General features: G+C 39.2%; 1 protein-coding gene across 2 annotated transcripts in view; it reads right to left on the bottom strand.

The window, feature by feature from the left end:
• Positions 1-5,059: 5,059 nt before the first annotated feature.
• Positions 5,060-23,806, bottom strand: part of KIF15 (kinesin family member 15) — a 59,041-nt gene continuing 40,294 nt past the window's right edge. For both annotated transcript variants that reach the window (XM_055556947.1, XM_055556948.1), the window contains exons 20-35: positions 23,020-23,185; positions 20,426-20,576; positions 20,179-20,264; positions 19,123-19,192; positions 18,653-18,739; positions 17,962-18,066; positions 17,041-17,163; positions 14,092-14,238; positions 13,480-13,581; positions 13,017-13,181; positions 10,983-11,092; positions 9,765-9,837; positions 8,662-8,699; positions 6,304-6,469; positions 5,935-6,066; positions 5,060-5,667 (exon numbers count right to left, since the gene is read on the bottom strand). In XM_055556947.1, coding sequence (XP_055412922.1) covers positions 5,605-5,667; positions 5,935-6,066; positions 6,304-6,469; positions 8,662-8,699; positions 9,765-9,837; positions 10,983-11,092; positions 13,017-13,181; positions 13,480-13,581; positions 14,092-14,238; positions 17,041-17,163; positions 17,962-18,066; positions 18,653-18,739; positions 19,123-19,192; positions 20,179-20,264; positions 20,426-20,576; positions 23,020-23,185 — 1,784 coding nt within the window. In that variant the 3' untranslated portion in view covers positions 5,060-5,604. The remainder of the gene's footprint in view (positions 5,668-5,934; positions 6,067-6,303; positions 6,470-8,661; positions 8,700-9,764; positions 9,838-10,982; positions 11,093-13,016; positions 13,182-13,479; positions 13,582-14,091; positions 14,239-17,040; positions 17,164-17,961; positions 18,067-18,652; positions 18,740-19,122; positions 19,193-20,178; positions 20,265-20,425; positions 20,577-23,019; positions 23,186-23,806) is intronic.

Raw genomic sequence — 23,806 nt, 5'->3', positions numbered from 1 at the left:
TTTACATAACCGAGAACTAAACACCATGTGATCTCTTATGAAATCAAGAAGGAATATTATTTCAAGGAGTTGTCTTCCTGATGCTAGAATATTGTTTTTTTTTTATGGTTGAGCAGCCATTTATGTCAATGGGGAAGGTTTGGCTGACGCACAATGCAGAATCAGGGCAAAAGATGTCAAAGAACAAAGATTTTTTTTATTACCTTTTTCTTGTCTTGCTATAAAATGTGAATTTTATTTCAGGAGGTGATAAGATTCAAGTTTCTTCATTGCCAGCCTCACTACACTACGTTCTCCCACCTCCAGGGCAGTCAGTGTCTGTATGTTACCTTACACTGAATTTTTGTTCATTTTTCATTTCTGTCTCTTGGGGATTTACTAGTATTATCTGTTGAGAATTCAACCATGCATCAGTTTTCTATTTATTTATTATTTTTGCTGCGTCAGGACTTAGTTGCAGCACATAAGGTCTTCCTTGTGACACGGAGGATCTTTCACTTTGGTGCAGGGACTCCCGAGCTCGTGGCTTCACTAGCTGTGGTGCACAGGCTTAGCTGCCCCACAGCACGTGGGATCTTAGTTCTCTGATCCTGGTTCGAGCTAACGTCCCCAACATAGGAAGGCGGATTTTTTTAATTTTATTTTTTAAATTTTTATTTTATTTTTAAACTTTACAATATTGTATCGGTTTTGCCAAATATGGAAATGAATCCGCCACAGGTATACATGTGTTCCCCATCCTGAACCCTCCTCCCTCCTCCCTCCCCATACCATCCCTCTGGGCCATCCCAGTGCACCAGCCCCAAGCATCCAGTATCGTGCATCGAACCTGGACTGGCGACTCGTTTCATATGATATTATATGTATTTTAATGCCATTCTCCCAAATCATCCCACCCTCTCCCTCTCTCTCTCCCACAGAGTCCAAAAGACTGTTCTATACATCAGTGTCTCTTTTGCTGTCTTGTATACAGGGTTATTGTTACCATCTTTCTAAATTCCATATATATGCATTAGTATACTGTATTGGTGTTTTTCTTTCTGGCTTACTTCACTCTGTATAATAGGCTCCAGTTTCACCCACCTCATTAGAACTGATTCAAATGTATTCTTTTTAATGGCTGAGTAATACTCCATTGTGTATATGTACCACTGCTTTCTTATCCATTCATCTGCTGATGGACATCTAGGTTGCTTCCATGTCCTGGCTATTATAAACAGTGCTGCAATGAACATTGGGGGTACACGTGTCTCTTTCAATTCTGGTTTCCTCGGTGTGTATGCCCAGCAGTGGGATTGCTGGATCATAAGGCAGTTCTATTTCCAGGTTTTTAAGGAATCTCCACACTGTTCTCCATAGTGGCTGTACTAGTTTGCATTCCCACCAATAGTGTAAGAGGGTTCCCTTTTCTCCACACCCTCTCCAGCATTTATTGCTTGTAGACTTTTGGATCGCAGCCATTCTGACTGGCGTGAAATGGTACCTCATAGTGGTTTTGATTTGCATTTCTCTGATAATGAGTGATGTTGAGCATCTTTTCATGTGTTTGTTAGCCATCTGTATGTCTTCTTTGGAGAAATGTCTATTTAGTGCTTTGGCCCATTTTTTGATTGGGTCATTTATTTTTCTGGAGTTGAGCTGTAGGAGTTGCTTGTATATTTTTGAGATTAGTTGTTTGTCAGTTGCTTCATTTGCTATTATCTTCTCCCATTCTGAGGGCTGTCTTTTCACCTTGCTTATAGTTTTCTTTGTTGTGCAGAAGCTTTTAAGTTTAATTAGGTCCCATTTGTTTATTTTTGCTTTTATTTCCAGTATTCTGGGAGGTGGGTCATAGAGGATCCTGCTGTGATGTATGTCGGAGAGTGTTTTGGGAAGGCGGATTTTTAACCACTGGACCACTAGAGAAGTCCCTGCATTAATTTTCTAAAATTGTTTTTGTGCAGCATGACTGAGGTATAATTTACAAACCATAAAATTAACCTATAGTGCAGGTAGTTTCATTTTTAGCAATTTTATGGAGTTGACAATCAGCTCCAAAAACCAGATGTACAACATTTCCATAATATCACAAAGTTTCCTTTTGCAGATAAAGAAATTCCCACTCCCGCCTCCAAGCAACCAATTATTTGCTGTCACTTTTATGGACATTCACATAAATAGAATCATATAATATGTGGTCTTTTGGGTCCCTCTTCTTTCACTTAGTATTTTTTATCCCCAAGGTTCATGCATATTGTAGTGTATATATATATATATATATATATATATTTTTTTACTATCATATGTAGAAAGTGTTCAATATCGTTAGTCTTTAGGAAAATATAAGTGATACAGTACTTCACACCTGAGAAGATGACTACAGTAAAAACCTGACAATAACAAGTATGGGTGAAGATGTGGAGAAACTGGAACACCCTACTGGTGGAAACATAAAAAAGCCCAGTCGAACGGTACATTTAGAAAACAGGCAGTATCTTTAAAAGTTAAACACACTCACCAGATGACCCAGCAATTTCACCCCTAGGTATCTCAAGAGATGTGAAATGTATTTTCACACCAAGACTTACATGGAAGTATTTATAGCAGCACTATTCTTAGTAGCTTCCAACTGCCAACAGATCAAATTATAACTGAGCAGGACTCTAAAGGGCCTTCCGAGGATAGACCCTTCCTCTGCTTTAGCTCCTCCCTAAGTACCTAGATAATAGGATCTGATGGCATATTTCCTGAGGTGTTTTATAGATGCTAAACCCCCTGCTAAATGGAAGTTAATGACAATGAGTGCATAGCCCCTGACCTTCTGGCACCTAAGGATTGATAATGCGATGTGATAGCACCCTGTTACCTCACTATCAGCCAATCAGAGTTCCTTTCAGTTCAGTCGCTCAGTCGTGTCCGACTCTTTGTGACCCCGTGATCTGCAGCATACCAGGCCTCCCTGTCCATCACCAATTAACTCCCAGAGTTTACCCAAACTCATGTCTATTGAGTCAGTGATGCCATCCAACCATCTCATCCTCTGTCATCCCCTTCTTGTCCTGCCCTCAATCCCTCCCAGCATCAGGGTTTTTTCAAATGAATCAGCTCTTCGCATGAGGTGGCCAAAGTATTGGAGTTTCAGCTTCAGCATCAGTCCTTCCAATGAACACCCAGGACTGATCTCATTTAGGATGGACTGGTTGGATCTCCTTGCAGTCCAAGGGACTCTCAAGAGTCTTCTCCAACACCACAGTTCAAAAGCATCAATTCTTCGGCACTCAGCTTTCTTTATAGTCCAACTCTCATATCCATATATGACCACTGGAAAAACCATAGCCTTGACTAGATGGACCTTTGTTGACAAAGTAATGTCTCTGCTTTTTAATATGCTGTCTAGGTTGGTCATAACTTTTCTTCCAAGGAGCAAGCGTCTTTTAATTTCATGGCTGCAATCACCATCTGCAGTGATTTTGGAGCCCAGAAAAATAAAGTCTGCCACTGTTTCCCCATCTATTTGCCATGAAGTGATGGGACCAGATGCCATGATCTTCGTTTTCTGAATGCTGAGCTTTAAGCCAACTTTTTCACTCTCCTCTTTCACTTTCATCAAGAGGCTCTTTAGTTCCTCTTTGCTTTCTGCCATAAGGGTGGTGTCATCTGCATAGCTGAGGTTATTGATATTTCTCCCAGCTATCTTGATTCCAGCTTGTGCTTCTTCCAGCCAAGCGTTTCTCATGATGTACTCTGCATAGAAGTTAAATAAGCCGGGTGAGAATATACAGCCTTGACAGACTCCTTTACCTATTTGGAACCAGTCTGTTGTTCCATGTCCACTTCTAACTGTTGCTTCCTGACCTGCATACAGGTTTCTCAGGAGGCAGGTCAGGAGGTCTGGTATTCCCATCTCTTTCAGAATTTTCCAGTTTATTGTGATCCACACAGTCAAAGGCTTTGGCATAAGTCAATAAAGCAGAAATAGAGGTTTTTCTGGAACTCTCTTGCTTTTTCGATGATCCAGCGGATGTTGGCAATTTGATCTCTGGTTCCTCTGCTTTTTCTAAAGTCAATCAGAGAATGGGACACAAACTGACCACAAACCCTGGGACACCTCTCCCTCACCTTGCCTTTAAAAATGCTTTGCTGAAATCTGTAGGGGAGTTGGTGCCCTGCAATGAACCCTGCACCTTTCTTCACCACAACCTGGTGTCAGCTGAGTGGCTTTACTGCATACGGAGATGTGGGTGAGCTAACCCAAGTTTGGTTTGGTAACAAAATGTCTGCTGAGAGGTAAGTAAATAAAATGTGGCATGTCTACAAAATGGAATATTCAGTTCATTTCAGTTCCTCAGTCATGTTCAACTCTTTGCGACCCCATGAATCACAGCATCCCAGGCCTCCCTGTCCATCACCAACTCCCGGAGTTTACTCAAACTCAAGTCCATCGAATCAGTTAATCCCAATAAATAAGAAGTGCTGATACACAGAAGTTCTTTAAGGGTGTTACAGAGTCCAAGCTTGTTCTGCTCGCTGCATGACAGACCAATTAACCAAGAGACGATGTGTTGAGGCAAGGAATATGACTTTATTTGGAAAGCCAGCAGACTGAGATGATGGTAGTCTAATGTCTCAAAGCAACCATCTTATTGGGGTCTGGATGCCAGTTTCCTTTATAGAACAGAGAGTGGGGGAGGTGAAGAAGTAAAGTAAAAAGGCCATTATTCTGGCAAATATCTCCTGGAATGGCCAGCCCCGGGAGGGTATGTGTTAATTCCTTCCTTTCTGTAGTCATCTACAAGTAGACAGGATCCTGAACAAAGGCATTTTGGTTTAACATTCAGGCCAGAGGGACAGGGTTCTCTGAGGTAGGCTATTATGTACGGACAATATCCTTTCAGTGAACAAAACTAATGGGAAGCAAAGGTTAAAGTGAAAGAAACAGATCCAACATGGACTCAATTCTTCCCTGTAACAAGGGCAGGGTTTCTGTTGGCTTTGATCACTGATGACCAGTGCCTGGCATATAGTAGCTGCCAGTAAATATATATACTCAATGAACACTATAAATTACATTATTAAAATGTATATTTTAAAGTATTTTATTATATTTTAAAAAACGCCATATTTTCAGTCACAAAAAAGGCTCCTGAGAACACTTCAAGGAATATAAAAATAATCTATATTAACAAGTTTGCTATCCATACACACTGCGGAGTCACTAACTTCACTGGAAGTTTTGAAACCCCTGTAATATTGTTGGAGTTTCTGATGCAAGACTCAAAGGAGATTATGGCAGTATAGAAGGAAAAAATTAATCTGGCCAACATCCCTGTTTCCCTGTAAAGCCTCAGTTACAGGCTTTTATTTTAAAAAGGAAAAGGTTTTCCAATATTTACAGGTGACTTTAAAAGCTTTGAAATGGCAGCTTCTAACTGCAGACTGCCAGTTACCACAGGTATGTACAGATGCGGTGTTCAGAAACTTGAGGGTCAGCCACCCCCCCACCCCCATGTACACCATTAATAGTCATGGCTCGTAATTCAGCTCTACTAAGTAGGCATGGGTAGCTCTTACTTTTATAAAAGGGGAAAAAAGTCTCCCAACAAGGTAGGCAGTTGATCAGGATCTTTATGGCTCAGTCTTTTTCCTTTCTTTTAAAAATAAATTTTCAGCACGCAACTTTTCTGACTCCTGGTAATTTTTAAGAAAAAGAAAAGAAAAAAAATTTAGGCTCTAATTCTTATAGGAAGAAGTATTCTCAGAATTCATTAAGTTTAAATTTCCACTGATAAACTCTTAACGGTAAACAAGAATCTCATGGGTACGATAACCGAATTATGCTTGGACTAGCAATGGCCAATTTTTTTTCCAAGCAGTTAAGTGATTCAATAATTAAATTTTAATTAAATAATCATTTAAAAATCAGAATGAGCCTATTTAGAACAATCAGGAGTTTACCTCAGTAAGCCTGACATTTTCCTTCTTCAACCGCACTACGTACTGGATCTTCTGATGGAGGTTTTGGTGACCCACCAACTTTCCATTCTCCTCGGCCAGACACTCCACCTGTTTCCTTAACATTTCCATCTCCTGTAGGGAAATCAATACAGGGAAGGTAAAAATGAGCTGCTTTGAATTTTTCATTTAAAATAACATTATTGCATGCCTTCCAGGAGGAGAGGGAGGGAGAGACAGAGCCCAGGCTCCCAGCTTTCGTGCCCACACATCTCTACGTGCTCTGAGCAACTCTCAACTACAGGGTGCCCAATCGCAGCCAGCACCCTTCTGCTGATCGGCTCTGTTCATAAAACCAACACATAAATGCACCTGGCATGTTCTCTCTTTTTCTTCTTTCAGCTCTTCGAACTTTGATCTCAGTTGTTCCTTTTCTTGGAATGCTTTAGACTCCAACATTCTGACTCGTTTGACTTCCTCAGTCATCGTCAGGTAGTCCGTCTCTTTGTTCTGAAGGGTGCTCTGGAGCTGCTCCAGGCTGTAATGGTAACTATCGAGTTATAATATTCCAAAGGGACCAAGTATAAGACAGTACTCAAATCAGACATTTGTCACCCAAGCCCAGGATTTTGATTTGAAAGTATCACTAATATTCAGTCCTCCCCTTCTGACAGAACAGGAAGATAGCAAGAGTTGCAATATAAGCTTTTTTTTTTTTTAATGCTTGCTTACCCCAAACTTACATTTTTCAAAGTTCCATAATCCATTTTTTTAGATAACAAAAAGTTAGAATGCAGATTTTTAGATGTAGCCCTTGGGGGAAACTGTTACTTAAGTACTATTAGAGTCTGCAAGATTTATTCAGTGCCCCTTAGAGTAATCATTTCTGATTTCAAAAACTGGTTCTCAGACGATGGGAGAGTAGTCATTTGTTCAAGGATGTGCACTTTATGCAACTATCACTTGAAAATAAACATTGAAAAGAAGGGTTACCCTAGAGATTGTCATACTGATTGAAATAAGCCAGACAGAGAAAGAGCAATAACCTATGATATTGCTTATATATGGAATCTAAAAAAAAAAAATTATACAAATGAACTTACTTATAAAACAGAAACAGACTGATAGACTTGAAGAATGAACTTACAGTTACCAGGGGGAAAGGGTGGCAGAGAGAAATAGGGAGTGTGGGATGGACATGTATACACCACTGTATTTAAAATAGATAACCAAGAAGGGCCTACTGTATAGCACAAGAACTCTGCTCAATATTGTGTAATAATCTAAATGGGAAAAGAATTTGAAAAAGAACAGAAACGTATAACTGAATCACTGTACTGTACACTTGAAACTAACATAACATTGTTAATCAACTGTACTCCAATATAAAAAAAAGTTGAAGAAAAAGTGTTCAAAAACAACTAAGTGTTCAAAAGGGAAAGGAAAAAGGATTACCAAAAAATTATACAGAATTTCACAAAACTAACTTAATCCTATAACCTTCCCAAAGAAACAAATACTTTTAATTTATTTTACAATGCATATGGAATACAACACTGATAATTTAAATGATGTAATACACAGAATATATCATTTACAGCCAACAATTCCTGGGGCAGTGTTTTCAGACTACATTCCGTGGAACCTCAGGACAGTGTGGGTGGCACTCATGTTTTCCTAATTCGCCTGGAGCTGTTCTGCATTTGTCTTATGTACTTTGCTTTTGTTTGATGAAAAGGCTTTGTGGCATGGCAGACATTAGTTTCCTACCCATTTAATTTTTATAAATACTCAGTTTGGGAGAAGAAAGGCAGAGAAGAAGCACACCCAGTTCCCCAAAATTAGTAAATAATAACTGGTCTGAGCTGAGCATGGTTATCTCTATGCCACTGCCAGATACTGGTTTTCTCAACTTGCCCTGCAGGCATGCTAATTTTGGCTAAGGAGACACAATCTTGAGCACGCCTCTGAGTATTTTTCCCCTGATAAAGTCCTTTTGAACCCACCACATTGCAAAGAGTTGACTCATTGGAAAAGACTCTGATGCTGGGAGGGATTGGGGGCAGGAGAAGGGGATGACAGAGGATGAGATGGCTGGATGGCACCACTGACTCGATGGACATGAGTTTGCGTGAACTCCGGGAGTTGGTGATGGACAGGGAGGCCTGGCGTGCTGCGATTCATGGGGTCGCAAAGAGTCGGACACGACTGAGCTACTGAACTGAACTGAACTGAGGCAGTTTATAAGATTACATAAGTTAAAACATGAAACTAAATGAATAAAATAAAATTATGTCCATAGAGAACATATAAAGAGACCCAAAGTCAAGACCAGAAGAATTCAGAGTATTCATCTATGGGTCTGAGAGGGCCTCAAGGTTTTAAATGAAGTGAGAAGGAAATCTGGTCAGTTCTCATTGGTCACACTGTCCAAGAAGCGAAAACCCATCAATTGCCCCAGGGAAACTAAAGTTTTCCTGGCACTTATTTCTTTAAGATATATATATTTTTTTAATGGCTTCACATGAGGAACCCCTTTAGCAAGAGGCATTTAAGGCAAGAATTTTGTAACCACCTACTGTGTTCACATACTATGTTCACTATTACAGAAAGGAAAGAATTTTCTTACCTTGTGGTTATAATAATTATTTCTTCCTTTAGAGGAATACTGCTTGGTATTAATAAAGAAAAGGTCAACAACAACAACTTGAATTACAAGAGTGTACTTACTCTCCTTTCATTTTCAGCATTTCTTCCACCAATTTATTCTATAAGAGGATTAAAGAAAGAAAAAGAAAAAATGGCTTAAGTTCTTAACATTGCTAAACAAAACACTGAAAGACTGAAAGTAACTAGTCCACTCATGGTAATAAAACCATGATAATAACAAAATATTATTTTATAATAATATAAAATACTGATAAATAATTAAAAAAGCAACATCCTTTTTAATACAATCATACCTCAGTATTCATAGAAGCACTATTTACAATAGCCAAGATATGGAAACAACCAAATGTCCATCAATAGAGGAATGGATAAAGAAGATATGGTACATACAGACAATGGACTATTACTCAGTCATAAAAAAAGAATGAAATACTGCCATTTGCAGCAACATGGATGGACCTAGAGATTATCATATTAAGTGAAGTAAGTCAGACAAGTATCTTATGGTATCACTTACACATAGAATCTAAAAAAATGATACAAATGAGCTTATTTATGAAACAGAAACAGACTTACAGACATAGAAAACAAATTTATGGTTACCAAAAAGGAAAGGGGGGGAGGGATAAATTAGGAATTTGGGGTTAGCAGATATAGACTACTATGCGTAAAGCAGATAAACAACAAAGTCCTACTGTATAGTATAGGAACTATATTCAATATCTTATAATAAAACACAATGGAAAAGAATATGAAAAAGAATACACATATAGATATAACAATCACTTTGCTGTATACCAGCAACTAACGCAATGCTGTAAATCAACTATACTTCAAATAAAAAAAAAACGGGGGGTATCCCTTTCCATAATCCCAAATACACACACGTACTGTGCCCTTTAATGCTTCAAATAGGATACTTGCTTCTAAATGGAGAACTCTATGTGAACAATAGGCTTACTATTTAGGCACGAAGACTACTTCACTCTCAATTTTCAACTATAGCCAAATAATGATAGTAAATATCAAACTTAACAGTGGGAATACAAAAAAGGCAAAATTTCAATAATAAAATGATTTCTAAAATATATAACCATGAATGCTAACTATAAAAGCATGTCTCAGACAAGGAAAACAACTATTATATTAAAAAAAAATCATACTTTAGCAAGTCTTTCTTTGATCACTTCTTCTTGTTCATTCTTCAGCTGTTGACTGTCTGAATGATTCTGTATGCTGCATAGATTAGGAAGGGAGGATGGGAAAACACTGTCAAATTTATTCAAGTGTCAATTTCACATCTACTACACATACAACAATGCCAAGGTGTGTGGTATTTGAATGAAGGAATCTGACTGCTCCAATGAAACATCAGTTATCAAACAGGCTGACCCCCGGGCTGTAACTTTCTTCTAATCTTTCATTAAGAAGGTTCTGTATGGCTCCTCATATAAGGAACACAAGGCTATGAAGTATTTTAAATTGTGGTTTTATAAATGATCTGAAAATGTTCTGTGTTCCATGCTTAAACTAACTCTTGATAAAAGACAGTATACGATGTACAATGCTTTTCTTTAATATGCCTGGACATGGGGGTGGAGCATATGGAAACCAGGTGAGCAGACTAGGAGCTACCTACATCAGAATCACTCAGAAGGGGAAGGTAAATCCCTAGAAGAGGACGCTTGATAAAATGACCATCTCCTTTGCTCACTAAAACTTGAAAGGACCATCTAGGAGGAACTCCCTGGTGGTCCAGTAGTTAGGACTCTGTGCTTTCAGTGCTAAAGACTCAGGTTTAGTCCAATATCACACGACTTTCAAGCAACAGAGAGGACATAGCCCGGGTGTGGCTGCCCCTGACAAGATGCTGGGCCATTAACAGATACAACTAGAAAGCTGCCTCAGTCAAAACTAACACACACACACACTCACCTACCCAGACCTAAGAGAACACCCCTCTATAAAGTTCTTCCCAGAAGCTTTTTCTCCACTGGAAGCCATGAAGCAAAACCAAGGAAATTCTTTTTCTGCAGGCAGAACCTAAGCCTTATCTTGTTGACATATCTGCTCCCCGAGCTCCAACCCCTCTTTCAGATACAAGTAGACAGTTTGGTTCAAGTATTTATTTCACACATTTGAAATTAATTTCAACAGCTCTACAGCAATAAAAAGGTCATCAGGGTGGGCAAGATCATGATGACCTTCTCCATCTCTGGAAAACCCCCTCATTAGACCTGATGGAGAAGCAACTGATGAAGCGGCTCCTGGATCATTGAGAAACATCGCACATGCTGTGAAACCTTTTCCGACCTCATTCACTCAGCGGTACCCAGGCAGGCCAGGATTCAGCCCACAGAGCTCTTGAGGCTCTTTCTTACCTGCTGTCCTTCTGTCTTTTGATATCGTCCAGTTGACCTTGCAGGAGCCAGTTTTTCTCTCTTAACTGCTCAGCCTCCAGGCGTAGGTTTTCCATTTCACACAACTGCTCCTAAAAACATCAAATCAGGTCTTTTCAGAAAACACATGATAGGAGACATTGTTCTGCTCCCCAGGCCATATTAAGACAGGTATTGTGTTTTAAGTTCCCTCTATGCACTCAACACTGTTCTGCATATCACTGGATTAAAAAGGAGATGATGAGAAGCTCTTGGGGGCTGGGAATGTGATTGATTTTCATACCCCTACTGTCTTAAACATAGTCCTTTATCAATATCACATAAATCAGACTTCCCTGGTGGTCCACTGGTTAAGACTTGCATTGCAGGGGGCATGGGTTTGATCCCTGAACGAGGAACAAAGATCCCACATGCCATGGGGCACCTAAGCCTGCGAGCCACCCCAACTAAACATAAGGACTCTGGAGCCTGCATGACACAACAAAAGTGACACAACAAGAGATCGCGTGTGCTGCAAGGAAGATCTTGTGTGTGGCACCAAAAAAAAATAAATAAATAAATCACATCAAAATTAAATTTGATTTTAATGATTTAATTAAATCATTAAAATTCCTTTATGAGAAAAGATGAACAAAAGTTATCTACTTTGGTAAATATTCTATTTGATTCTATTTCATAGATTCTAATTTTTTAAAAAAACTGACATGCCACAGCCTCAAAATACTTAATTGTATTCTAACTTGAAAATCATGAGCACAACCGTCCAGAAGAAATAAATACTTGTCTGTAAGGAGTGTTCTTTTTTATTTTATTTATCTGTTTTTGGCTGTGCTGGGTCTTCATTGCTAAGCAAGGGGTTTCTCTAGTTGCAGCAAACAGAAGCTACTCCCTAGTTGCAGTGCCTGGGCTTTTCATGGTGGAAGTTTCTCTTGTTGCAGAGCATGGGCTCGAGATCGCATGGACTCAGCAGTTGTGGTACATGGGCTTAGCTGCTCCGCAGCATGTGGGATCTTCCCAGACCAGGGATCCAACTTGTGTCCCCTGCATTGGCAGGGGGATTCTTAACCCCTGGACTACCTACCAGGTTAAATCCTGGAGCAACCATATTGATTTACTTCTGCTTATCTATTTTTTAATTTCTTTTAACCTGACCCAATTTCTTCTAAGTACCAAGATTGTATCAATCTGGGTAATAAAAATGATCCCCTCTATCCTATTCACATAGTAAGGTAATTTTGTTCTAAAACAAATACTCACTGCATAGCGATGAGCTCACAGACGATCTTCTATGGAGCATCACACCCTCCCTACCCGCCGCCCCCCACACCCACACTACACTTACCCAGGCACTCCTTCACACACCTTCCAGCCCTAACATCGCCCTAAACACACTCTCCCACACACACAAAAACCATACCCTCCACGAGTAAGGTGAAAAACCTTAGAAGGAACTTTAAAGAAATGGCAAACAAGAGAAAAGCACTTTTTCACTATCACAGACAAAAGCAAATCTCTCTAAAATATAAAGAACGCCTGTAGCTCATTAAGAAAAAGTTCAAAAACAGAAAAATGGGTGAAGTATATAGAGCTCATAGAAACAAAAAAAACAAAAAATGCTCAGTCTGACTCCTAATAATAAAAGCACAAATTAAAAAATACGAGATAATGTGTTCCAGCTATTAAACTGGCAAAGATCTAAAAGTCTCACAGCACTGTCATGGGAGTAGCTGGTGCAGCCTGTATGACACGACACCATCACAAGGAAAAAAAAAAAAGGGACAGGGAGACGGTGTTTAAACACCTGGCTATAAATGCATTGAAAAGCTCTCAGAAACTGACCACACCCAGAGCTTTCAGGGACAGCAAACCAGGTAGCTTGGAGGTGGGCTGAGAGGAAAACTTTTCTGCATCTTACACTTCAGTTTTGTTCCTTTTGAATTGTGGATCCTCAGTCATCATGAAAGATACTGCTTATTTTGCAACATTAAATTCATTGAAAAAAAATTACCCAGTTACCTTTATCCTGAGAATCTCAGCATTTTTGACTTCTCTCTCTTCATTGAGTTTTGTTATCAGGTGTTGCAAAGAAATCTTAGAGGCTTTCCAATCTTCTATCTCTTGTTCTTGCGTTTCCAGGAGTTTTGCCAAATGTGTTTGAAAATGTGGTGGTGTTTTAGGGCTCTAAAATAAAATCAAATTTCATCCAAATATCTGATGAAGTAGTTACAAAGATTTCATGGTAAATGTATATGTCACACATGAAGAAAATACACAGGCCACACATCGTTTGTTATCCTAATTCTTGTCCAAGTAAAACAAATAAAACACTGGTATCTTTTCATCAAAAACAAAAAAACAGAGAAGGTGTTTGTGACAATCTTTTTCTGTAAAGACAAAGCTAGTCTTAGCAATTTTCAGCTTTCATTGTTCACAAAATCGCTTATTCCTCCTGAAATGCACTCTTGTTTATGAAAAGTACCTGGGGATAATTCACAGCAGAATCCATCACATGTTCTAGTTGCCTCATTTTGAAGTTATATTCGTTCTTCTTCTGTTCTACTTCCTCTTTCTTTTGGTTTAGCTGGGGAAAATTGAACAGGAGTTTACAGATTAGATAATAACATGGGGACATGATCCAATTAGAATAGACAATCTTCCCTGGGCATGTGGAAACGGACTTCTTATGTTATTTTTTTCATGACCTGTTTGATAATTTGAAATTTCTCTCACAAATTTATTTCCACTTTAAAATAAACTTTCTTTTTAAGCTTCACAAGTAATCACAGGGTCATCTGAGGAAAATTACAAAATTACACAATAGCCAAATGAGGATGGAAGTCAGCCGTAACCTTCTGCCATAGTAGTCAGAACTTGCTGGCATGTGTCAAGGGTCAAGGGTGGGTAGGAGGACAGCCATACAAGCCTGAACACAAAGAAGCAACCTGTTAAGAGCCCAGCTACACACCCTGCTAGCCTGCTTTTCTGAATGAGGAGAATTACCCAAGGCGGGGACCTCATAGCTCAACCACAATGCAGCCCTGCTTCCCCCACCCCCATTCCCATCCTGAGTAATGCTCCCCCTGCCTCTCACCTCATGATGAAGTTCTTGGATGAGAGCATCCTTCTTGGTCAGCTCCTCCTGGGCCGACTGCAGAAGCCCTGAGTGCTTTTTCGAGGCCTCCGTGAGCATGTTCAGCTGCTCAGTGGCATGAGCCAGGTCCTCGCAGAGCATGTCCTTCTGTTAGGGGACAAGGCCCACGGAAGAAGACTCTCTTAATTGTGCCGCTCAAATGTCAATTTATAAATCATTACTACGCAGGATTTTTAAAGTGCTAGGAAAGTTTTAAGTGAAAACTTTTCTTTTAGCTTGTATGCTAATCCATTATAAGATAAACCAAGCAGTTAATATTTAAGTCATCAGGTCTAGAGATAAATATTACAGTAAATTCATTTAAGTAGCCAGACTGAAGTCTCACTGCTCTCTGCTCCTCTCTCCCCTCACCCCCATGGAATCAAAGCTGATCTCTCTCGCCTTGGGAGGACTCCAGGCATTGGTCTCTAGTTTACCTGTTGTCTCTCCAATAGATTCTATACATGGGAAGGTAAACAGTTATAAAGACAAGTACTCCTCAGCTAACTGTGTTAGAGTGTCACAGGCCATCAAAGTTTCAGGGGAGCAGCTTGATAGAAAATGGCAGAGAGAATTAGAAGTTCCAGCGGTTGCATGCACAATTCCTATGTCCACAGTGTATGTAATCTCTACCAAATTAGAGCAGAATCTGTTCCACCTAACTTTCCAAATATGCATGTATGAAAGTGAAAGTGGTACCTGCTCAGTTGTGTCCAACTCTTTGAGACCCCATGGACTGTAGTCTGCTGACTCCTCTGTCCATGGGATTCTCCCAGGCAAGACTACTGGAGTGGTTAACCATTCCCTTCTCCAGTGGATCTTCCCAACCCAGAGATCAAACCTGGGTCTCCCACATTGCAGGTGGATTCTTTACCGTCTGAGCCACCAGGGAAGCCCTGTGCATGTATGTGTGTGTGTGTATGTGTGTATAATAGTGTATATTATATATACATTAAACATACAATATTACATATACATCATAGTATGCACACATATACTTGATAGATCACAAGATCTCCCCATATACTTATTTTTATGACAGTAAGTTCCCTATATATGAACCTTCAAGTTCCGACCTTTCAAAGGGGTAAATGTATATTTGCATGTCATGGAAGTTAGTTCAGGTGTCTGGCACACATTGTCACCGGTGTGCATCCTCTGCAAGTGGTTGTGCTTTTGTACACTTCACTGTATACTACTGTATATAGTAGTAGCAGTACAGTATCTTTATTTCAAGGCCAGGGTGTCCAGAAGCAAGTGTAAAAGCAGGAGTGATGCTCATGTGCAACAATTACTGAAGCCCAAACACCCTAGAGCTCGGGCTCTGCAACAAGAGAAGCCGCTGCAATGAGAGGCCCAAGCATCTCAACTAGAGAGTAGCCACCATTCGCCACAACTACAGAAAGCCACATGCAGTGATAAAGACACAGCATGGCCAAAAAATCTTTGTTGGACTTAAAAATGCACTCTCAAAACGGAACTCATTCATATGTAGGTGATTTACTGTGTGTCATTTTCATTGAGTGGGCTCTATTTCATCTTATGGATGTACCATTTAACCCTCCACTAAATATTTTACTTGATCTGAATTTCTCACTAATATATGCATCTTATTCTAATATCTAGATTATTTTGTGCTGTGCTTAGTCACTCAGTCGTGTCCAACTCTTTTCAACCTCATGGACTGTAGCCCGCCAGGCTCCTCTGTCCATGGTGATTCTCCAGGCAAGAATACTGGAGAGGGGTGCTATGTCCCCCTCCAGATCTAGATTATTACTTTTAGGCTAAATTTCTAACTGTGCAAATTTGAAGCATATGCAAAAAATTTAAGGCTACATGTTATTACCAGATCACCTCCCAAAAGGCTGAACTTAAACTTCACCAAAAGTTCAAGTAATCCTCTTTCTCTGCATATCTTCAAGTCTTAATATTCACCAGTTATAACATCAAAAAATAATTCTTATTTCAATTTGCATTTTGCTGACTTCAGAGTGGTTCCTGGGTCACTACAGTTCTCCTTCGGGAAACTACTCCGCCTAAGCTCTTGCATCTCTAGCCACTCACAACCAACTATTCCCCTTGATGGGGATCCTCCACAAACATTCACAACTGCCAGGCTTCCCTCCCTAGTAAAGTCCTGTACAAATACTATCTCCTTCTGGAAGCTCTTAGGAATGCTCCAGGCATAACTGCTTCCTTTTCTGGGCTCCCAAGTCTTTTATTACCTTGTAACACATCTACCTCTTAAGCTAGACTGCTTGCTTCATGGTAAATAACTGTGTTTCAATCATTCTTCTATTCCCAAATGCAAAACAAGTACAGGTTGTATGGCAGGAGGGTTCAATAAATACTCGTTGAATTTGTTTCATGGGTAGCCAGAAAACTATTTGTAAAGCAAGTGCAAAGCAGTATACATAGTGAGTTCTCATCAAGGTATACAGGACTAGCCAAAAATATTTCTGGAAGGATACACAAGGATATTGCTTTATATATTTTGAAGTTTGAATCACATGACAGTACTGCTTAATTTTTTAAAAAATACATTTACATCAACAACAAAACAAAATCTGTTTTAGCTAAAACACAAGAAGCCACTCTGAGGTTAATCAGCCCTTTCTTTGCTCCCTGTTGTTGCCACTACATCCAAGTAAGTGTAATTTCCACTCTGCTTCCTTTTCAGAAGAGGCTTAGTTACAAGAACTTAGCATGGTGTTAGCACAAATGAAGATAAATCAACTAAACAAAATTTAACAAGTTCAGTGTTATCTACCAATTATGTAATACCTTAGGGAAAATGGTCCTAATTATGACTTACTCCTTTTAAAAAGTCTTATATTTATTCATGAATATACACATAAACATACTGACAACTAAAAAAAGCAAAAAGAGTCATGATGTGTTAACATCTACCTCTATGTCCTCAGAGAGTATTCTCAGTCTCAGGGCTTCTTTGAGATCCAGAATGTCCGCTTCCTGTCTGTTAATCAATGCTTTGCTCTCTTCTTTGTCAGCCAAAGCAGAGTTGTATTTGCCCTACAGAAAAGAAAATTATGATACAAGATCTGTCTGCCTTATTATCAGTTTATTTTTAGAGTAATAATACTCTAGTAACTGAAGAATGAGTCTGAATTCTAAGATGTTGACCAGATTAACACAAATTAGTTTAATAACTACTTGCTGAATGAAGGAATGGAACAGTAAATGTATAAATTCCAAAAGAGAAGTGGAAAAGTCCTGCAGGTATCAGTGAAAATACATCTGGTTTTGTCATCTTTATCAGAAATCAGTATGGAGCACAAGCTCCCTTTGGAGCAGAGGAGTGAGGAACATTAACAAAAAAACTTTACCTTGACCCAAGGCATGGAGGAAGCATCACCATTTATATGCAGACAGATTAAGTATTTACTTTAGGAAATGATAAAGTCCAATAATAGAAAAACAAACTCATTTTTTAAATCACTGACATTTCTGAACATCACTAAAATATGCTATTTTTTTTTAAGCAATTAAGGAATACCACATACCCTTAACCATCAGAGACAACAGCCAATCTGTTTCTGATCTGGGGTGGATCAGCAATTCCCTACTGTGCAGAGAGGGCACTCTCTCAGGTCAGTGAGATCTGAGAAACACTACAAAGTGACTTTGCCTTCCTGAGAAGCACACAGCATGTCAGCATACTAAAGGCTCTGCAGGTTCTGCAGATACCCAAGCACGCTGAGCTTTCACCAATACATATTTCCAAACCTGGGTGAACACAGAACCTTGCTTTTGTGTGAAGCATTTGTGTCTTGTGCTCAATTTTAATATCTTGTTGGCGAAAGAACTTACATTGATGTCCTCCAGTTCTTGCCTCAGGGTGTCTATTGTTTCTGTTTTCTCAGAGACTGAGGTTCTTAGCTCCTGGATCTGGCTCATGAGGTCAGTTACAACTTCCTGACAAGGACAGAAAGGTATCTTCATACCGAGTGACAGCAAAGAGACCATTCTTTAATGATAAATAGTTTACCTTTCCAAAGGACAACAGAAGTCAATTTTATTTTAGCAGAATATCATGTGTCACATTACATTATTAATATCATCACATTATATTATCAATTTATATTTTAATGATTTTCTAATATTTTCATCATTTGCATTGGTTTTATGAATGAATAAGAGCTGAACATAAAAGGAATGTATATCTAATTATATGTTCAGGCATACATATTCCAGTTAAAGCCAACACCAGGGATTTGAGTATTCACATCAGGGGACTGACAATCAATGAGAAAAAGTTGCATTAACAGCATCTTAGTTAAAGGGGGTAGGGATGTGTTTTAGAAACACTGCAGTTGTGACATTTCAAGTTATGAGGAAGTTAACTTAAAAGACCTCATTCTCCAGGAACTTTGGAAGATGAGCACAGCCTAAATGCATACAGAAATGCTGCCTACCTATCACCTTGGGAGCAGAAAACCAGCATGTGAAGGCAGCATTTATAAGGAATACACAGGGGGCTATAACCTCAACCTCAACCTACCTTGTCAGCGTCTCTAGACTTCTCCAGAGAACTGATTACTTTTTCATTAGCACACAAACTCTCCTTTAGTTTCTGTACTTTTGCCATCTATGGGGGGGAAATTAATATTTTTAGAAAGAGAATTAAATCACAAAGTTAACCGTGCATATATATCCAAAAAAAAAAAAAAGGAGTTGAAATCTGCTTTTCGTATTAAACAGTGTACACTAAGGTATAATATTTGAAAATAAAAAGTCGAGCCAAAAGACAATGATTTTGTGGTCTCCATCAGGAAGCCACCAACAAATTAATATTACAGCCATCTGGGGGTTAGAAAAACAAGAGCTGAAAATAATATAACCAACCCCATCTTTTTATTACCAATATTCAATATCTGAAACCTGGAACAATTTTTATAACAAAAGTATTTGGATATCAGGAATAAAAGTTACAAACTTCAAATTTCATAGTTAAGAGTATAGGATATTTACCTGCTGCTCACACTTGGCCATCTCTTTCTGTTTCTCCTGACGTACAGCTTCAAGTACTTCTAAGATTTCTCTGGAAAAGAATTATCTTCTAGTCATGACTCATTCAATGGAAACGAGAACTGAGTCCATTCATGAAAAAGACATTCAATGCAACTGAACTTCCTACATAGTGTTAGGAAGTGCATTCCACTCGGATCAGAAATTTGAACTAGTTTCTTCAGTAGTTATTTTAACAAGAACCCAGTTTCGTGCCAGGACAGTTTATTTTTCTCCAGAGTACTTAGGACTCCCTAACATAACATGAAGCATTTACTTATCACCTATCTCTCATTTAAACCTCCTAAGGGTGGGGATATTTTGTTCATTGTCTTATCTCTAAATGTCCTGGCATTTACTAGAATAGTGCCTGGCTTGCTGGCTATCACCAAGCATCTGAATGAATGACTAAATGTTAACTGTCTTTCCCAAATAGCTAAGAGTCACTACTGTATACCAGGAACCAGAAAAGAATCTGTCTCATAGTAAGAACTCTACAAGTATCTGCTGAATAAACTAACACAAATTCTTCTTACTAGAGTGATTATCCTACTGTTGGCTGAAACGAAGAGACTGAGAGAGATCACCAAGGAGAAGGACTCTGAGAGAGGGAAGAAAGACAACTGCATTCATGTTAAGGACCAGAAGAATAAAGGAACAGAGAGAGAAAGAATAGGAGAAAAGAACAGAAATAATTTCCACTGGTTTATAGTAGAAATAAACCAGTTCCTATCTTCCAATAATAAATACCATGATTTATTTACAGAAGGTCCCGAATTCTAATCACCACCAATTGCTATTCATTTAAAAAATACTGTAGACAGTTATTAAATGTTTTGAAAAATTAAGTTTCTCTACATAGCTATTTATACAAAAGAATCTGATATTCATTTTGAAATTAAAAAAAAAAAATAATAACCTAACAGGCTATAGCAATTAAAAAAAAAAGGCCCCACAAGATAAAGAATGTAGTAGTAAATGATATTCTAGTCAACCATGGGAAAGATAAATAGCACTCACTTAGAACTGTTTTCTTTATCTTCTTCAAATTGTAATAATAATTTGTTATTGCGTTCTTTTTCTGCCTCAAAAAGCTCCATCAAATTCTAAAAGACAATGTTATATTAGATTTTAACGTGTAGTCAACAAACACAGGGGACACCTTCCACGTGGTAGCCACAGTGGGCCATTACACAAGTCAGGAATGGGTCAAATAGTCATACATCCAGGACAAATTCGTCAATAACCAGTACCTTTCTTAACTTACATTCAGATCAGATTTCAGAGTTTCATTTTCTTTTTTGCAGTTTTGGAGGCTTTTTGAAAGTTGGTCAATTTCAAACTTCATCACTTCTTGTAAGTTGTCATAGGAATCCTGTAGGCAGGTTTTGCTCTCAAGCAGCTTTTCATTTTCTAATCTTTATCAGGAAAACATTTTTACAAATGTAAATAGAGACGTTAAATGAAGTTCTGCTCGCCAGACTTATCTGCAGTTCACTGATCCCATTTACAGACCATTCCCAACTTACAGAAGCCTGACTGATGTAAAGCTTCTCACAGACTTGTGTGAAATGGTCATGATGCACAAACATTAGTGTGAGGGGGATGGAGAAGACAGGGTGAGTGTGTCAGCCTGCAGCCACCTATTTCCTCATTCTTTCTCCCATGGAGTCAACCAGACATGCTTAATTGACTGGTAATTTCGGGTGATGAGACTCATTTAGGGAGGTCCAGACCTAACCCCTTTGTAAACCAAAGACTGGCCACTGACTTAATTTTGTTGCTAGCTCAACTCTATTCACTCAGCACATATTCTCCAAATCCAGGAAGACTTTTCAAGATGGCAAACGTGGCTTTGACCTGAACAAGAGAATAAATTCCTTCAGGATAGAACTATCTTTTTAAGTCACATGATTATTATTTACTGCTTTTTAGGTTTTCACCCTCTTATTCTGCTTCGCAACATACAATGACACTCAAACATCAAGAGTTCACCCAAGAACTAGTAAACAATGAACTGATCTCTGGACTACTCAAAACAGATGTCCCAGCTTGTATACAGAAGGCTAACAGATCTGGAACTATCTGGTTCCATAAACTCCAAGCAGAGCAGAAGCAGCAAATTATAAATTGCTAAAGACCATACATATAGGGAAGGGGAACATATGTGTTTATGATACAAATTGTATATATAAAACAGATCAAATAATTCAAGAATGCAAAAAGATCACACAAAATTCACTGATGACAGGGCCAAGATAAGATTTCGTGATTTAGATGTTCAAAACAAATGCCAGGTCTAAGGAAAAGGAACAGTGCACCGGTGTTAATAAATGGCCACTGATCACCAGCCTTGGTGCTGGCAGATGGTGCAGGGGAGTGAAGGTTGCACGAACTCAGCACAAGGTCCCCCTCCACTAAAGGATGGCTGCCAGGCAAGAATGTGGGCCCAGCGCCACCCACTTGTTGGATTTTTAAGAGGATGCTGAAATATGGATCTTTACAGGAAAGATCTCAATTTTTTAAATGTTATGCTTTTTTTTTTAAGTCACACTGGGGAACCTTCCTGGTGGCCCAGTGGTTTGGACTCCGAGCTACAATCCTTGGTTGGGAAACTAAGATCCCACATGCTGTGCAGCATGACCAAAAAATTAAAAAAATAAATAAAATAAAAAGAAGTTAAAAATTTAAAAAAAAGACCTGACCACCACACTGGTTAGGTCCAACAAAAACATGTCTATGGATGATTCGGCCTGCAGGCCTCAAGTTTTTGTCTTCTATTTTTATTTCCTTATTGTATATTCAGAAACCACTCAAGCATTACAGATTTTAGTCTTTGCAAAGTCTATAAAAATTAAATTCAAGGTTGTCTATTAGTAGCCTTTCTAGAGTGAGGAGTCACACTCATATCACACTCAGAGTATCATGATCAAAATGTCCACTATTATATTGCGATACTCAGGAAGCAGCATCAAAACCATAGGATAGCTTTAAGTTATATTTTGCAAAAGGCTGAAATTATTAAGAAAAAAAAAAAAGTGGAAACAAGCAGTTTACATCTTTAAGATTACTTTGTTTCAAGATGACCAGCACTTGACTGACTAGCCAGCCTCTGGCGTTCCGGTGGACAACGGGGACTACTACTGATTTCGTCTACCTTGTACTGTCCAGTAAGAGCACACCCTTCCCTTGAGAGAGGGAACAGGCACATCACCCAGGCTGGGCCAACCCTTGGTAAATGACTGGTCCAAAAGTAAGCAGATGACTCCAGTAAGAATAACCGCAATTTTCTCTGGGATTGATATATGGCAACTGAAAGACAATATTTCTTTGCAGGGATTGTTACACCAGAAGACAGAAGATGGAGCTGTCTGAGGCAGTCTGTTCCCTGTCAAAAAGAGGAAGGTTCTCAACAGCAGAAGAGAATGAGGGCAATACACAGAGGGAAACAGAGCACCGAAGGAGGGAGGAAGACAGGAAGAAAAGCTTGGCAGGGGTGGTGGGCAGAGAAGGGAGTGCATACTGACAATATTGTTTGAGACTCAATCTAGTCTGTCTCTGAAACCAAAATCACCTCTGGGGCTTCCCAGTATCAATAAAGTACCATTTTTTCCCCCTGTGGCCCCACACGCTGGGCCCCACCTGGAACAGAGTGCTGGGTCTTAGCTCCCTGATCAGGTGTCAATCCTGGGCCCTCAGCAGTGAAAGCACAGAGTCCTAACCACTGGACAGCTAGGGAAGTCCCAATAAATTACCCCTGAATTTTTTAAACTAGCCTAAGCTGGGTAAACAGCACTTGTGCTTTAAGTAGTCCTAGGTGACAAGCCAATCAGGCAACTTGAAAGCAGAACAGAACTCTACCTGACATTATCCAGTTGAAGCTGGACCTGCATGTGTCTCTCGGAAAGGCTGTTGAGTTCTTTCTCCTGACTCTCTCTGAATAAACTGTACTCCAGTTTCACTGAAGAGAGCTCCTTGTCTGCAGAATGAAGAACGACTCGCAGGTCATGTACCTCACTTTTCAAAACTAAAACAAAGAAACAGAATAAATCTTAACAGGCTTTTTGTCACATGCGTTTTTATAAAATAGGAAAATAAATTTGATAGGTACCCTTCACACAATCAGCAAAAACAAGCTGAAGTGACCATTTTGAGTGTAAAATGTTGAACTACTAACTGGGAGGTATCCAGGAACACTGAGATTTCTATTTTCTTCCTCTTCCTCACCCATGGACTTTGGTATGTTGTTTTAGTCGCCAAGTTGTGTCCAACTCTTGTGACCCCATGGACTGCAGACGGCCAAGCTCCTCTGTCCATGGAATTTCCCAGGCAAGAATACTGGAGTGGGTTGCCATTTCCTTCTCCAGAGCATCTTCCTGACCCAGGGATCGAACCTGCATCGCCTGCATTGGCAGGTGGACTCTTCACCACTGAGCCACCAGGGAAGCCTGAATTCTGATATATTCCTACCCCCAAAAAAGTTAGTATCTGACCCTCACATGTAGGTCATTTGATTTTTCTACATTTCTCCTGTAGAGTGTGCATCAAAATTCTTAATATAAGAAAAAATGCAAGAGATTTTAACAAACTTTAGGTGACCTAATCTTTACTTATTGAAAACCCTTTGGAGATGTACCAGAACTTTCCA

Source organism: Bubalus kerabau, chromosome 20 (genome assembly GCF_029407905.1).
Source record: "Bubalus kerabau isolate K-KA32 ecotype Philippines breed swamp buffalo chromosome 20, PCC_UOA_SB_1v2, whole genome shotgun sequence".
NCBI lineage: Eukaryota > Metazoa > Chordata > Mammalia > Artiodactyla > Bovidae > Bubalus > Bubalus kerabau.
This window is presented reverse-complemented; position numbering and strand designations above follow the sequence as displayed.